This window comes from Trichinella spiralis, assembly GCF_000181795.1.
Source record: "Trichinella spiralis strain ISS 195 chromosome Unknown Scfld4, whole genome shotgun sequence".
NCBI lineage: Eukaryota > Metazoa > Nematoda > Enoplea > Trichinellida > Trichinellidae > Trichinella > Trichinella spiralis.
The window spans coordinates 7,703,160-7,719,652 of NW_003526943.1; the positions used below are offsets into that span (position 1 = coordinate 7,703,160).

The 16,493-nt window shown below is 31.8% G+C and overlaps 3 protein-coding genes across 3 annotated transcripts; 2 read left to right on the top strand and 1 right to left on the bottom strand.

The window, feature by feature from the left end:
* Positions 1-1,875: 1,875 nt before the first annotated feature.
* Positions 1,876-3,720, bottom strand: Tsp_01888 (putative Trp operon transcriptional repressor). The gene is made up of 3 exons (XM_003377648.1): positions 3,691-3,720; positions 2,241-2,360; positions 1,876-2,154 (listed from the first exon to the last, which is right to left on the bottom strand). The coding sequence occupies exons 1-3, from the start codon at positions 3,718-3,720 to the stop codon at positions 1,876-1,878; spliced, it is 429 nt and encodes a 142-aa protein (XP_003377696.1).
* A 1,996-nt stretch (positions 3,721-5,716) lies between these two features.
* Positions 5,717-7,466, top strand: Tsp_01887 (conserved hypothetical protein Tau-tubulin kinase 2). Its single transcript, XM_003377649.1, has 2 exons — positions 5,717-6,511; positions 7,329-7,466. The coding sequence occupies exons 1-2, from the start codon at positions 5,717-5,719 to the stop codon at positions 7,464-7,466; spliced, it is 933 nt and encodes a 310-aa protein (XP_003377697.1).
* Positions 7,467-13,291: 5,825 nt separating this feature from the next.
* Tsp_01886 (putative CRAL/TRIO domain protein) lies at positions 13,292-16,360 on the top strand. The gene is made up of 4 exons (XM_003377650.1): positions 13,292-13,388; positions 13,650-13,674; positions 14,839-16,000; positions 16,301-16,360. The coding sequence occupies exons 1-4, from the start codon at positions 13,292-13,294 to the stop codon at positions 16,358-16,360; spliced, it is 1,344 nt and encodes a 447-aa protein (XP_003377698.1).
* Positions 16,361-16,493: the final 133 nt, after the last annotated feature.

The window sequence follows — 16,493 nt, forward strand, 5'->3', positions numbered from 1 at the left end:
ACTTTAGGTTTCGGTGCTGCTTTAGATTTCGGTACTACTTTCGGTTTCGGTGCTGCTTTGGGTTTCGGTGCTGCTTTGGGTTTCGGTGCAGCTTTGGGCTTCGGTGCTGCTTTGGGATTCGGTGCCGCTTTGGGTTTCGGTGCTGCTTCGGGTTTCGGTGCTGCTTCAGATTTCGGTGCTGCTTTTGATTTCGGTGCTACTTGCGGTTCAGATTTCGTTCTTCCTCTTTTAACCATAATTAATAAAAAGCTATAGATCTAAAGGTGAAATGCCACATCAACACAAATATTAAAAAACAAAAATGCAAAAATTGGAGCAGACATCACATAAATAGGCTAATACTGGTAAAATCAGTTCAGTAAAAATTCACCTTGTTCAATGGTACACTAAAAGTGCTTTTAATCCGAATGCTTTCCTTTTCCAATTTCCTAAACGCTGCAATTCTGAATTCATATTAAAAATTCATGGAAAACTAATGCGCTACATTTTTTTATAAAAACAAAATTTAATAAGGACATAACTGAAAGGAAATTAAATTTTTTTAAATGATATCAGACTAAGAATTTTTTGATTAAAATCCAACTTCAAATACTATCGTATTAGTCAATTAAGGATTTTCAGGTTTAACAGATAAAGTAGAACATAAAATTTAACTGTAATGAAAAATTAAAACGAAGTTTTTAATAAAAAGTAAAGAAATTTTTTATTTTAAATTACCTACACTTTTATACTTATTAATTGTTTTTAAATTAAAATTGCATTAAAATGCACAAATAGTGTTGAAGAGGAGTAGATAGAACTGGAGTGACAGTATTCTAGTGCCTTGATTTTCAACGATTACGGGAGGTGCGGGTGTAGCAAGGTGTAGAATGTGTGATGGTTTTTGCTAGTGACTGGCAGATTTAGTGGTTTTGTGCCTTGCGGTTAGTCAGTTGTGTGCGAAAATACTTGGAGGTATTTGCGCCTCTGTTTGTGTTTTGCACTGAATAAACAATGCGAGCAATCAACTGAGTTTTGTTGATGCACACTCGATTGTGCAAACGAGACAATCGCGAGCGGATAGTCAGAATTGCGTCTGACGGAAATAGAAATACGGTCCACTATAACTGCGGATCAAGTTGCGCGTAAATTTCGTTTGCAACAAATAACATGCATATATTTCATCATGACGTCATCTTTTTGTACTATCCTGTTGTCTTTATTTTACTGTCTGCAGTAATTTCTCATATGTCATTTTTTCTTGTAGCTTTATTTTAATTGTATTTTATGCTGATAGTATTGACAAGCGTTTATGAATTTTAATTACATCTTACATTATATAATAATAACAGTGATTTTAAATAAAATATGGAGAAACATTATTACTTTTCTATAATGTACTATACTATACTCAACAAGGATCGATAGGAAAATATTGAAATATATTTGAATTGATATGGCATTTGTAAATTTGCTGTTTTTGTAATGTGAACAGTTTTTTTATTTCAATACTGTTCATTTCATGTCCAATTCTTTTATATTACTTAGCAAAGTGTACAATTTTTAGTAATTCTTTAATTTTTTAATATGATGACCATAAGCAATGAAAACTAACTTTTAAGGGGGAACTTCGATTATCCGAAATTTTGAAGATTTGGAGGGTCGTTCGGATAACCGAATTTTCGGATAATCGGACGTTTGCAATTTTTTAAAATGTATGTATATAATTGAAACGTTTATAGCTGTCATTTATAATGAGACACGAAACAGTAGACATCCCGTTGTGCGATGTTATTTGCCCTTTACTCGCTTAAATTGTATGCAGTGTTTATTATCTTAGTCGATTATGTATTCTTCATCGCTACATTCAAAAAGGATCACGTTTAGTTTGTGTCATCAGTAATAAAGTTTCTGTTTGAACGAAGAAAGCAACTTCTGTGCAGTGACATCGCGAATATGTCTCATTAGCATCAGCCCAGTAGTGCTGAATTTTTTCTGTTGCTCCATCCACTTCAAGCCGAATTTGAAGGAAGAATGGCTCAGCTCTTCATTTGGCTTATAAGACACATCGTCGTCTTCATTTTCATCTTTTTCCACTACTTCGAATATTTCGTCGTCAGTTAATGTTTCACATAATGGGGTATTATCCACGGTTAGCAAGTGTTCGACTTCGTTCTATGATAACACAGGATTTGTGAACATTTCTAGCGCTGAATCAAGCGCGTTGTTTAACGCTTTTTTCATCAGTTTTCGTGAAGAACAGCTACTCGAAGTATCCATGTACGACACAAAGTTAGCTGACGTCGACTGCGATAGATATCTGAAACTGTGGACAGACCCACACCTAAACTCTCAACGATTTTCCTCAGCGACTCACCCCTCTTAACTAGTCTACACAATTCTAGTTTTTGCTCTAAACTGAAAACCTTTCTCTTTCTCGTAGTAAACATACCGTTGATTAAAAAATTAGCCAACAACAGAATGTTACAGTATTAGTGAAATGCAGGTTGGCTGACCAAAAAGTGTTCGGATAATCGAGTAACGGATAATCAGAGTTTCACTGTAATTGCAAGATTGAAAACTCCTTTCTTTTTCTTAATGTCAGAGCATTACAGGTCTAAAGAGAATTAAAGTATAGCAAAATTTTAATTATTGTGCATATTTTATTAAATGTTTTCAATTACTAATCTTTTGATTTCTTTTAATTTGATTTTAATGCGTTTTAATTTTAGCTTCAACTCTGTACTTTGTACTACAAGGAATTAATTAAGAATTAATTCTAATAAACAAAAGGATTTTTACATGTGCTATTTCTTTATTCAATATGAAATGAAAAAACTGAAGAGAATAAGAAAATTATTTTTTGTTGTTTTTTGTTTTCGGGCTGTACACTTTTTATATGACATAACTGTGTAATACATAAATAATATAATTAATATAGTTTAAACTTTATTATTTATAAAATATGGCAAATATTTCATTTGGAATTTCAGCAGCCATAAATCTCACATTTCTAAGGTTACGGTTTATTTATATTGTCAACAGCAGAAACTGTTATAAAACATTTTTTAAATTTCTGGTCCATGTTTGTGATAAAAGTGAGCAAGATTGCTTTTCTAAAATCAACTTAAGTCAAAATAAGTGCATTCGTTTGCATTGAGATTGAAGCATATAATTAAGAGACATAGTCATACAGATATGACTTGTAAAATTTGCAAATATTATTTAAATTTATGTGGCTCACATTTTCAAAATCTTTATCAGAAAAATCCAGATCAGGGGCAAACTTGAAGCCCTGTTTACCAAATAACAAGCAGCTTTGAATGTAATAATTGAATTACTTTGATCAGAAATTCATTACACGCACTAACAAGCATTCACTTACAAATAAACTAATTTATCCAGCTTAATTTGCCTCAGTAAGCAATTTTTCAGCTATTTTGATTTATATTGTTGCATGAAGATGGTAAAGAGGTTTGTAAAAATTGCAAATTAATATTCTATTCTCAAGTTTATTTACTTATCAGAAATGTAATATTATATGAGACTGCGAATATTATATTAAAAGAAACTCATATCACTCTAAACTAACTAATTTTGATTGCAACAAACAGGAAAATATCTTTATTAATTAAAGTTCCTGTGGAGTACATTTGGATTTTAATTAAATTAAAAATTACATTAAGAGATAGCGATATATTTTCAATGAACTTCAAGAGTGTTGACACCTGTGATTCTCATTTTAAATTTCTTTCATCTCCATTGTAAAACTCTGATTTTTATTGTGCCGAAATTCACTTCTTATTTTTAAATGCAAATTTGATATCTGAAACTTTGCATCATAAAGTAGTGCAATGAACATGTAAGACGGTAAAACTTTTTTTAATTTTTTAAAATCTGTTTAATACTAAAAATAAAATAATTTAATTTACTTATGATATGTTACATTTTTAACTTCTTAAAATTTCATTCTGCTTACACTGTTATATTTTGATTTCAGTATTTTTTAATGAAGTGAAATTGAGTAAGTATACTTCATTGATATAATATTTTTAAACCCTAATTAAATTCATGATACATGTTGTTATTAAGATGTTAGAAAGACTGTTTTAACTGCTATCTGGAGATTTTTAATGAAATTTGACGTTACTACTGACACGTTGAAGCCGTCTAAGTTATTAATGCATCTATTTCTTTGTTAATTTGATTTCACTGAATTTACAATCCTTATATAACTTATTATCATGAATATCTGGACACATTTTCCTTTCCTTCATATTATTTTGACGACCGATTTATGAAAATGATCTATATTAAACTATATGATAAACTTTTCACTACATTTCAACTATATTATTTTATTGATTTTGTTTATGATAATTTACCCCCTATAGTTTATCACTCTGCTTTAGTTATCTTTATATCTTCTCTTCAGCTCATCTTGTAAAATTATTTTTTACTTTTTCGCTGATGTTATACATATGCATGTATCAATTTAACCCTTCATAAATAATGATAATAAATGAGTTACATACATATATGTATGTATATGCATATTTATTATTATTACTATATCATTATTAATATTATTTTGATATATTCATCAAATTATTCTATTTTATATTTTTAGGTTTTTTTAAAGCAAAATCAGATATTTAAATGCTTAATTTTGCCGTTTCATTATTTAATCATCATGTGATTTATATAATAGAATTTGCAGATTGTCATCGTGCAGTAATCGATAAGCAAAAAATTTCAGGTAAACAACAGTTATTTTTATAAAATTAAGTAGATAAAAAGTACTGAACTATCAATGATCACAGTAAAGTAGAATGTATTAAAATATCAGTATATACAAATATCTTTCTACAAATATTAAAAATCAAAATTAGGTGAAATGGAAATTTTTTGATAAAAATTATATTGTTATGGAAAATATTAATGCCAAAAATGCTAAAAGCAGCTATTTTACTATCTGCTGTGAGAATCCGTTTTCTTAAATTAAGAAATGAATACTTAAAGTTACTGAGATTTTACTTGAAAAATGGCAAATATTCAATGATAGTTGAATATGTTGTACTTAAATCATGATTTTACAATCCGTCGTTGTATACAAATATTCAAAATCTTATTTGGATTCACTTTGTTATTGAATGAATATATTGACAAATATTTTTAAATTTCACTATAAATTTTTACTTATAACGGGCATAATTTTACAAAATATGTCATTTAATTATTTATTATGCATCATAATTTCACTAATGTACTAATATTCATTCAAAATTTAAGCATTAAAAAATTACTTGAATTAAAGATGTGAATTAATATTTTATAAATATATTCAGAGTTTTGCTCTACTTTTTTGTGGAGCTCCTATTTTGCACTTTTATTTGATCTTATAGGTAATATATGCTTTACAGTGCCGAATTCAGAGTGATTATGATTTTGAGCTGAATGAATTATTGAAATTTATAAAAAGTAACCGTGACAACCATTCATGTAATTCATTTTATATAATGACAATGATAATTTGCTTTCTGTAAAATTTTATTAAAAGAAAAAAGATATAAAGGCATGATTTTTAAGATGCAATTTTATTGTTGATGATTTTTAATAAGGTTATTTTTCATTCAATGAGATCTTTTGATTTTCGGACGCTCCATATATGATACAGCATAAAATTTATTTCAGACATTTGTACGGTAAAATTTTAATTAGAAAAAATTGAATGAAAATGGCTAATGATACCTTGCAGTCGATGCTGGTTGCGCATGAATCGGTGCTTGTCGAAAGTACATCTGCAGTAGTAGTACTGATAGGCGTGGTGATAATTGCCATCAGTTTACTTGGAGTTTTGGTGATACTCAAATCAAAAGAGCTTCGAAACATCCATTTTTTGACCATGTGCATTTTGTGCTTCAACGACGCCGTGGGTGGTGCTAGTTCTGTTGAATTTGAAATTTGGCAAATATTTAGCGTCTACTTTATGCAAGGGACAGTCGAAATTGCTTACTGTTGCCAACGTTTATTTCTCCTGCATACGGTCCAGACGAACGACGTTATGTTGGTTGCCGTTCTATCCATAGAACGAACCGTTGCAATTTTTCAGCCATCATTCTACAGAAATGTTTCACCGTGGAAATTTCCAGTGCCACTTTTGTTTGCTGCATTCATGTTTTCATTGTCTATGTCCATAGTGATGGTCATCGACGGATTTCAGCAGAACAGAAGTCTGATGCTCTGCGGCAGCGACGACTGTTGGTCTTCGACCATCACGTCCACTACGTTCCAATATTATTTTATTATAGTCAGTGTTGTTATATTGCTTTTCAACGGGATTTGCCTCGTCTATGTCAGTTGGAAAGCTCGTACCTATCGTAAACGCAATTTGTTGAACATCTTCCGTCTAAAGTACAAAGAAAGTGTACGCCTGATGAAAACGTTTGGCGCTATCATCGCCGTGATGCTCATCTTGCAGATTTTTGGACGACTGTTTCGCATAATTTCTTTGTCCACTGATAGTATCCGGGTACGCTTCTCGCTTGGCAACGTATTTCGAGTGTTGAACAGCTTGTGTGCAATTAGCAACTTTTTCATCTTTTTACTAACTTCTGACAGTTTTCGCTTCACTCTCAGAAATATGTTCACCAATCACAGTGTTGTTGCACCTTTTTGATTTACGGTCGAACTTGGTTAAGTACACATGGAATTTGGCAAGAATTTTCATGCACTTATCCACAGTTGGGAATTATGCTGAGTAATTGAAAGGGGAAATAACTTCACATTTACAAATAGGTTTGTTGTGAAAAAATGCCCATTTAATTTATGTACAATAGTCAGAAATGTAGGCTTGAATTATATTTTGTGGCACCAGCGTTACTAGCTGATCTTCATTTCACTTTAGATTTGTCTGATTTATGCTGTTTTTGTGAAAATATGACCAGATCCGCGACAACTTCCTTGTGAGAAACTTCCTGGAAAAGCAGTGGATGTTTTGACTTTGGCCTAGCTCACCTTGTCTGTGATACGCGTGCTTATTACGATGTGGGGAGCATAGACTTTGCTGAGTATCAATAGTTGCTATGGCTCATAAACCTAAAGCGGCCTGGAACGCTCCTATTCTTCACTTAAGGGGTATATGCTGCGAACAGTAAATCCCTTGGAGCTCAGCAAAATGATGCACTTAACCAAGATGTGCACTTATCCATTATTTTATTATATAATCAACTACAGGAAATTTTGTTAGCCCAAAATCTTGCTCACTTAAGGGAAATGTGCACTTAACCAAGTTCGACTGCACTTCTATTTTTCTCTTTTGCATAAAATAAATTTTTTTTCTTATTTAGCATATGACAATATTTGATTTACATCACTTTTGCTCGAGGATGCTGGAATCAGGGTTTTTCCTTGCGTTCCATTATTGGCCTGAAATTTTTATTGGTTTTACTTATTCGTTCGCTCGAAGTGCTCTCAGCATGATTTGATCTCATGTGTATACCTTTTATTGACCCCTCTGAATCGAAAATTTATTAGTCATTCATTTCCAATTGTGAATGGTAGCAATTCAATTGCATATATAATTGATCAAAATATTTTTATAATTCTTGGCAATATTAAGTTCTGTTTTTTTCATTATGAAATTAGCACAATTAAGCACTTAACTGATGTAATAACCTGCGATATTAAAACATCAGTAAATAGTTTTGATGGGATGTAGTGCCATCAATGTCGGCAGTAAATTATAGCTGTCAAATGATTTCTTTGACATATTCATATTCAACTAAACCATTTGACCTTAATCAAACTGAACACGAAAATAAACTTTGATTTAAATAAGAACATCATATCTTTTGTGGGTATTTATTTGAATCAAATTGAAATGCACAAACTAAGAATTTAATAAGTACTAAGTTAATTTAAATGATAACATGTTTGCTATAAGTTGATACAGAAGCAAGAAAAGACTCAGTCAAGTTACTGTTCAATTCCGTACAAAAATCTGATAACCTCCTTAGCATAATTAATTCTTCATTATTACGTAATGAAATTTCATATGCAAGCACACTACAAAAAATGGTGAAATTTACTGTGCAGCTGTGTGGTATTTATTACTACGAAAAACAAACAAGCACCACAACAGCTGCGCTGATAATATGGAAAATGTTGCTTTTGTTATATTTTGATATGCAAGCTATCAAAAGAACAAATATTATGTAAATAAAAAAGAAACAATTACAAAGAAATGTTTCAGCAGATAAAACTGCTTTCGTGAAATTCACAATACCAGCTTGTTGCAATTTCTAATTATTAGTTTGATCAACCCTTGACTAGCATCATTAATACAAAATAATGTCAAAAGGGGATACTTTTATTCTCAACATAGTAAGAGTAATTTTTATTAAAAAAATTAAAATTTCATCTACTTGAACAGAAAGGAAAAAAATTTATCAACACATTGTAAAATTGTGAAAATTGTTTCAACACTTGAACTTAACCACTTGCAATATTTTATTTTATGCATTCTGTTTAAAATCCCTTTTAGCAAATAGAATTGAAAAACAAATGTCGAGCTATTTGATATAAAATAAGCCATTTTATATGACAACAAAAGCGATTTTTTCTTAAATTGTTAAATGTTAAATGTAAATGCATTCAGCTGCTCACAATGGCCTCTACTTGTTGTTTCTGCTGAACAACTGCTTTGGACAACGCTTGTAAAGTTTTTGAATGCTTAAAGTTGCATCAGCTTAACAATTGCGCATAATAAATCAGCACAACAATGAACTTGCTACTTTCTGCATTATTCAATGACAGAAAAGTTTGGAGACATGAAAAACAGCTTGGCTACTTTGCTGCTTCTTGAAAAATGAACGTTTATGCACGTTACAATTTATTCTAGTTAAATAATAAAATGCCTAACAAAATAAGATTTTCATCAAAAATTTTCCCAATAATAAACAGCTATTTTCATTTTTCTCCAAATATCATTGAAACAAATGTGTATAATATCTTGAGAAAAACAAAAAATCTGTTTTCACTTCATTGCCCTTCAGAGTGTCGCCTTCAACAATATCACTTCAAATTTATTGCAGAACAATGTAATTTATATTGAAAAAAATAAATATCTGAATTTTTCATCAAGCCTCCTTTTTAAAGATAATTCCATTACTTAAAATGGGCGTAAAAAATAAGTATCTGAAAACCTATTGCAAAAGATGCAAGAATGGAAACAAATTTCTGCATTACATATTGTTAAAAGTAAAAATTATTTAAAAAATTATCAATTTGATAATAACAGTGTATGTATTATGAACCTTTACAATCAAAGCGTCATATTTTATTAAAAGTAATAACATACATTTTATATCTTCAATTAAACATTACAAACGTTAAATGTTTCAAGAATTATTTCGCTCGGTTTTCAGAAAATGTTCTGATTATTAATTAAAAATTTGCATTCTGCTATTCCATTCCATAAAGCAATTCGTTCAAAGAACAAATAGAAATAATGAATTACGTGTTAATAATTTCTTAACTTTCATTATCCAAATTATGCATTATATTCATTTTGAGCACATTTTTCAAATATACATATACAACAGATGCACAGATATTTTGTTGATACTTTTATGTTACTGTTTTTTGTTGGTTTTCAACAGTTAAAATGCCATTAGCTGATAATTTCTATTTCATTAGCTACTAGCAGTTAATGATGAATCATTACATTATTTTACGTTTCATAGGCCAAAATATTTCTATTACAATTTTCATAACTTTAAAGTTGAATTTCTAATTCAAATTTTTATTAAAATTTTTTATGTCACTTTTGTTTTGTTACTTGGGAAATTATTCATTTCTAATATTTGTTTTGAAAGGAGAATAGCCTACAGCTATACATAGCGAGAGTCAACATCAAGCGTTGTTTGCTCAAATAACTGGAAAAAGCACGTGACTTAGCCAGCGTTGTTTGCTTAGACGTTTATAATAAGCATGTATGAAAATGTGTTTTCGTTCCGGGCAAAAACATCGCATGATATAGATACAAAATTTTTTGTGCATTAGATTACACATGCACAATTTAGTCTGTTATTCATTCAATCAAATTAATTAAAAATATAAATGTGGAACAAATATTTAACATACAAATCAGTAGACGCTCTGTGATGCAATCGCGTAATACTAAATAGCATTAGCGAAGTGTATGGAAATAAGTAACAAGTATTCACGGAAATTCGATATTTGCAGGGATGCCTTAACGTTTATGTTGCAGGTCAACTGTTCTTACTTTTGAATACTGTTAAACATACATTTATAAATTCACTTTTTCTTAATTAAAAATCTGTTTTGCATGGATTTCTTTAAAAGAAAAAGAAATTAATGTTGCAATAATTTACGATAATACAAATAAAAAATGCAATTTCAGAATGTTCCATTTACTTTCAAAGAAACAAAATCTATATACGACAGTATGCAAATACAGTTCCAGAATGAAATGAATATATCATTTGAACTTTTGCGGCTTTGCTGTTTGTATTTTCATTATCATTGATAGAATTCATGCGGCTGTCGTTATCTTCGGACTGCGCTTCTGAACATCCTGATGATGTTGGTTGTTGCTTTTAATTACCTTTCAATCTTCAGCTCTTTGCTAATCGTTAAGGGATTTTTATGCCCTTTTAGAATTTCGATTAATTCCGTCCCTCTCTGAAAAATCTTTAAACTCCATTTCAATTCAAACTTCCCTTTTTTGCTTCTTAATTTTCATGTTCAGTTTTGTTTCTCATATCCTTCTCATCCGTGTTCATCTTCATTTCATGTTTTTATGCGTGGCAACCCACTGAGCAAGTCATTTGTAGTGCATCTGCCTAATGCGCTTCCCAATTACTTCAGTGGATGCCTATGCTTGCAACACTTGCATTGCTTTTTCCTGCTCACAATCATGGCCATCTTCATTATCATTTGATTTCTGAAATGTCCATTTTCTAAGAAATTAATCTTTGAAAGGGCTGACATGTGCGACGACAATGCACAAGCTTCGTTACATTTTCATTTGGGCGAAATGTTCGTCATCATTCATCCTCTTCTGTTTCTTCTCCTTCTTCTTCTTCACCAACGTAAGCTGGTAGTCAAATCTTCTTTTAGTTCCTCGATGATTTCTGTATCCAGAAATCTACTTGCCCATACTGACGCTTAGGGACTGTTTCGCTAACAAACATCACACAGCGCATTGACACAGTGAGTCGTTTCAAAGAATGCTGAAGATGTAAATTCTTCTCAACGATAGTAACAGCCGTAATATGGCAGGTTCTTTAAAGATTTTCTTAGGGAGGTCGGCATCAAGCTTTCTCTGTGCCGTTCTCTGTAGTGTTTGGTACACCGCGTCCTGTCATAACCAAATTAGGGGAACAATCATTGTTATACATCTATTAGCCAGGAGGAACAATCACCAAACACACTGATCAAGAAATACGCACATCCTCCATGGACTGCTTTGTCATTGCTTGAGTGTGTTCTTTTATAATATCGTGCAAATATTCTATTGGTTGTCATCGACGCCGTACCTCTAGCGTTAGTCATGATTGGATTGAAGGTCGTCATGACAACTGACTTTATTCACAGTGACAAGTGGCGCCACCTACACCGTTAGCACTGATGCTTATTTTGGCGTAACATAATGTATGCTTGAATTTTAACTGCCGTTGATGTTAATGCCGTTGAAGATGCTTTCAAATAATTTTATTGTTAATAAATTCACCGCTAATATTTGTTTGTTTTGTAAATAAGGTATATCTTGAATTAGGTTATTGAAACTAATTTTTTTTCAGTTCGATTAAGATATTAATATCAATGTAATAATTAAATTCTCATTATTTGTTCATCCTAACTTATGTTGTAGGATAAAAGACACTATCTCCTTGGCTTACACAGCATGGGCATGAAGGCAGTTAAAAATAGATTATTTTATAAAGAACGCCGTCTTCTAACGGATTTTAATGAAAAATGACGAATGCAGAAGTAATGAGCTGAGCGCTGTCATCTCTAGAACATCGAACCTTCCGCTTCTGTGCTTCACAATCTGAATGACATTGATTCTATAGCAATCTTTCCTCAGTTGCTTTACTTACTAATTTTTAGCAGCACTTCGTAGTGAAATGACGAAAATGGAAAATTTGCCTTTGAAAAATCAACAATCTTTCACCAACAATTTTAATTTATTCACAAATGGCGTCAGCTTAGTTGATTAATAAATGAAGAGATGAAAATTAAAGATAGTGAAACTGAGCAAAGCGACTATAATATAAGCATGTAAGCCATGGTTACTGGTATGCATAAATGATGTGTATTTTAGCCTCCAGGTTGACAACGTATGGACGTGAATCGCTTTTGGAAATAACAATAATTCTTCACTGTGGACCTTACTTATCACTGTCAAACTTCCCCATAAAAGTTCAGTGTGTAATGAAACAATTGCAAAAATATTGATAATGAAAAAATATATACTGTAAATCAAATGAAACGAAATGTTGAAAATAAATTATCTGATCTTCAAGTTCTCCCAACGGTAAACAACTCGTTGGAAATTTTAAAAAAAGTCCCTAGCCCTTTTCTCAAGGTCAACCGATATTTGTTTTAACACAACAACAAGCAGTACAACTGGGGTTAAATTTTATTCACCCGATGACAGTAGTTAGTGTTGTATTTCTGCCATGATCAAAGACTCGGTAGAAGTGATAATTGTTTATTCGACACACTAACTTGAACACACACACGCTGTATAAATTCGTAACTGACTGACTATGTTATCTATGAGCTACAGTAAATGAATTAGAAGATGATCAGGTTACATTATCAATAATTTTGGATTCTATTAATTCGATATACAACATCAATACACAACACCAATACACAACAGTTAGAATCAACGAGAACATGAAGAAACAAATAATTCGAAAAGCAACTTCTTCACAACGCTCTCTTTCTTCCATCGACTACTACTTTTTCCTCTATCTTGTTTCTTATATATAGCGCCAGGACGAGTTACCTGCGTGGTACATCATCGAGGTATATTCTGTGCCGTTATTTTCCTTTCGACCGTAGTAGGTGCGGCTGCTTCGTCTCCACAGCCCCAATTCCCTGCTTATTCTAGGCGCCTGTTCTTCCACAGCTGTTGTTGTTTTCTTGTCCACAAATGATGGTTAGGATCTGAGTTCTCTTAGCTCCTGTGATGTCACTTGAAACTCCTAACACACATGGTCGGGCACTATACTGTTGCGCAACCAGCTGAGCTGACATCCTTCAGGGTCTGACAATGGATGCTATCTTCGAATTGTATACTTGTGCGCAGCATGTATACGTGCCTGACGTTCCAGTAACTGGTCGCGGTGCCGTAATTTCGACAGTGAAAAGTTAGAATTTGAAACTATTGAAAGGTACACTTTTGAATTTATGAAAATTGTTTGAAGAAAATATTTTGACCACATGAAATATTTTAGCCATTCATAATTGAAAAATATTAGCTAATGAAATACCAATTTGTAGAGACCAATAAAAACATTTAGATGAGACGGAATCATGCTAAGAGTAATTCAAATCAATGAACAAATGAATCCATGAGTTCTTATTATTCATTTCCTTGATTAATAAATAAATTCTTTTACTAAGTTCAGTGTCTGTTTTCCACGAGATCATCACGTGAGTAAAGTAGGTGGGCTGTGAAAGTAAGCTTCAGAAAGAAAAGAAGAGAAAAAAAATACTAATGAACCTGAACGCAGGTAGCTATTTGTTACAGTAATTTTAATTTTCTACATTTTACTGTTTTAACCAAAGCTTGTTCAGCATTGCTAGATTTTATTTCCATTTTTTGTAGATCATGCCCATTATTTCAGTTTTCCATTTTTTGTGCTCATATGAGTTGAAAATCTTAAATTCGATAAATATTTTTACAAACAAATAACATTGTTCACTTAAAGTTTAGCAGTGCTTCCAATAAATATATATAGGAATAAATTTTACGTAAAATTATCGCAAAAATGGTAAAATTTATGTACAGCTTAAAACCATTAGAGAAGTTATTTTGATAGGCAAGTTAATTAAGTCTTAAGGATAAATGAGCAGTCAGTTTTATATAAATAATACAATGGAGAGTTTCATAAGTTAAATATTATCATATATAACAAATAATTTCGCATACTTTTTTGTAATTTACTACTGGTATGCTTTAACGTTAACTGTAAATTAATTTCATGATTTAATGGAAATTACCCAATTTATAATTATTTTGTGCATAAAAATTTGTTGCTTAATTTTAATTTAACGAAAGTTTTGATGAAACTAGAATAATGCGGATATAATTTTAAATTCAGTATTAAAATGCATGAAGAAACTTACAGTAACAGTTCATTTTTTTGTGTAATATTTCATTGAATAATTAAATTTTGTTTTAAGCCATATTATTATTTGTCATATTGTTATTGGGTTATTATCTGACTTTTAGTAGAAAATATTTGAATAATCAAGTATATTTCAAAATTGTTCCTGAGATAAATTTACATACCGTATACATGACGAAGTTCAGTAAAGTTTTGTTGCGAGTAGGTGGCGGTTTTCAGTGAACTTTCATTTGCATGGCTCCTATTTGATCTCAGCGATTTTGATTGAATGAATTTTTTATTTTTCCTGCCTTTTTACTGCCTTGAGTCATTTTTTGTCATTTTGTTGTTTATTTTTTGCTGTTGAATTGTAAAGTTCTACTTTAAAGCACAGCAAGGTTTAAAGTAAATCACTTTATTGGACAGGTTTTAGTTTAAACATGTCTTTCATAGTTATATATTTCTTTGTAAAGGTAGTGCTTTTTAGTATAGTCACGATGGATGAACAGGAGACGCCGCCATCGGAAAATGACCAAGTTCGGAAAGTGATAAGTTTGCCAATTCCGAAAGACGTGGGTACGGATTACAATTTGGAGCGCTGGTGGAAAGGTTGGCAGGGTGATTTGGAAAGAATCAAGGTGCATTTTGAAAGTTACATAATCAACAGAAGAGCAGCCGGTCTGGAAGATCCGGCTTTGATCGACAACTTTTTGCAACATCCGGTAATCCGACGTGTATTACCTGTGGTGCGTATGTCTGTTAAACCGTTTGTCGTGAATACCAAAGACAACACAATTGTGGTGATTAATTGTCTTGGTAACATTGAACATCTAAAATTGGCACGAGTTTTGAAATCCGGTGAATTGTTGATGTATTATTTTGTTACGGCTGAGTATTTTTTCAAGCAGGTGCTTGAACAAGAACGTCGAACTGGTAAAATGTCCGGGGTTACATTGATTTATGATTTGTTCGGTCTGAAAGTGTTGGATTACCTAAATCCTTTCTCGGCAATAATGCAGATTTTCGCTCTGGGTTCGACAGTAATTCAAGAATACTACTGTGAATTGTTGACAAATTTGTTTATTATCAATCCGGGCCCTTTTGTGAAACTCGCTTTCACACTGGTCAAGTCGTTGTTGGTTCCACGTACGTTGCAAAAGGTTCGAGTATTGTCCGGCGACTCATGGAAAAGTAAACTTTGCGAGTACGTTTCTGCCGACGCCTTGCCCGTTCAATTCGGCGGTACATGGACCGAAATTCAAGAAGGCATAGATCCTCTGACATGCTGCACGGTGAATACTCCAATTCAGGAGAGTCTTTATTTTCAGCCGAAGCTGGTAAAAGAATATCATACTGTCTATTTGAAGCCTCGTAAATTGTACGAAGTTGACGTCCAGGTCCAGGCAGGCTCAACTTTATTTTGGCAGTTTTTTTGTACTGGAAAATTCACTTTCACCATTATCTATAAGAACAATGACGGAAACGATCAACCAGAATTGATGTTGCCACGTTTGGTCATGATCACCCCGATGGGTAGTGAAATGCCCGAAGAAGGTACGTTGCTATGCAAACGTACTGGAATATACACTATGGAGTTTGCTTCTGTTGGTAACAGTTATTTTTCCACACGGCTGGACTATGCTTATCAAGTTGAATAGATCCGTTTTTGTTTCACTTTTATTTGAAGTAATTTTCACATTTTCTGTTATTTTAAACTCAAAAAATTTGTCTGTTTCTTTGTTTAATTTTTTTTAAAAATAAATTCAATCATTAATAATTAATTGAATTGTTGTGATTTGTTTACAAATTTGATCACTTTCAAAATTATTAATTGAAATAGGTAAGTTACAACTCAGCTTTTTATGTTCAAATTCTGCAGCTTTGAATTTTTGCAAAGTACAATTTGAAATATATGCTTAGAAAGTATTATCAGAATTCCATTTTTAAAGATGATGTGCCATATGGTTATCATTGAAATGAACATTGATAATCTCATCTGTAATGCGTGAAGTACAACAATATCACTCGTAATATCGTTACCAAGCGACAAATCCAGTTTTGGGTTTTATACAGTAAAAGTACTTGAAAATCAAGTCTAAATCTTTAATTCTGAATTTCAAACTCTTCTTATTGTGAATAAAG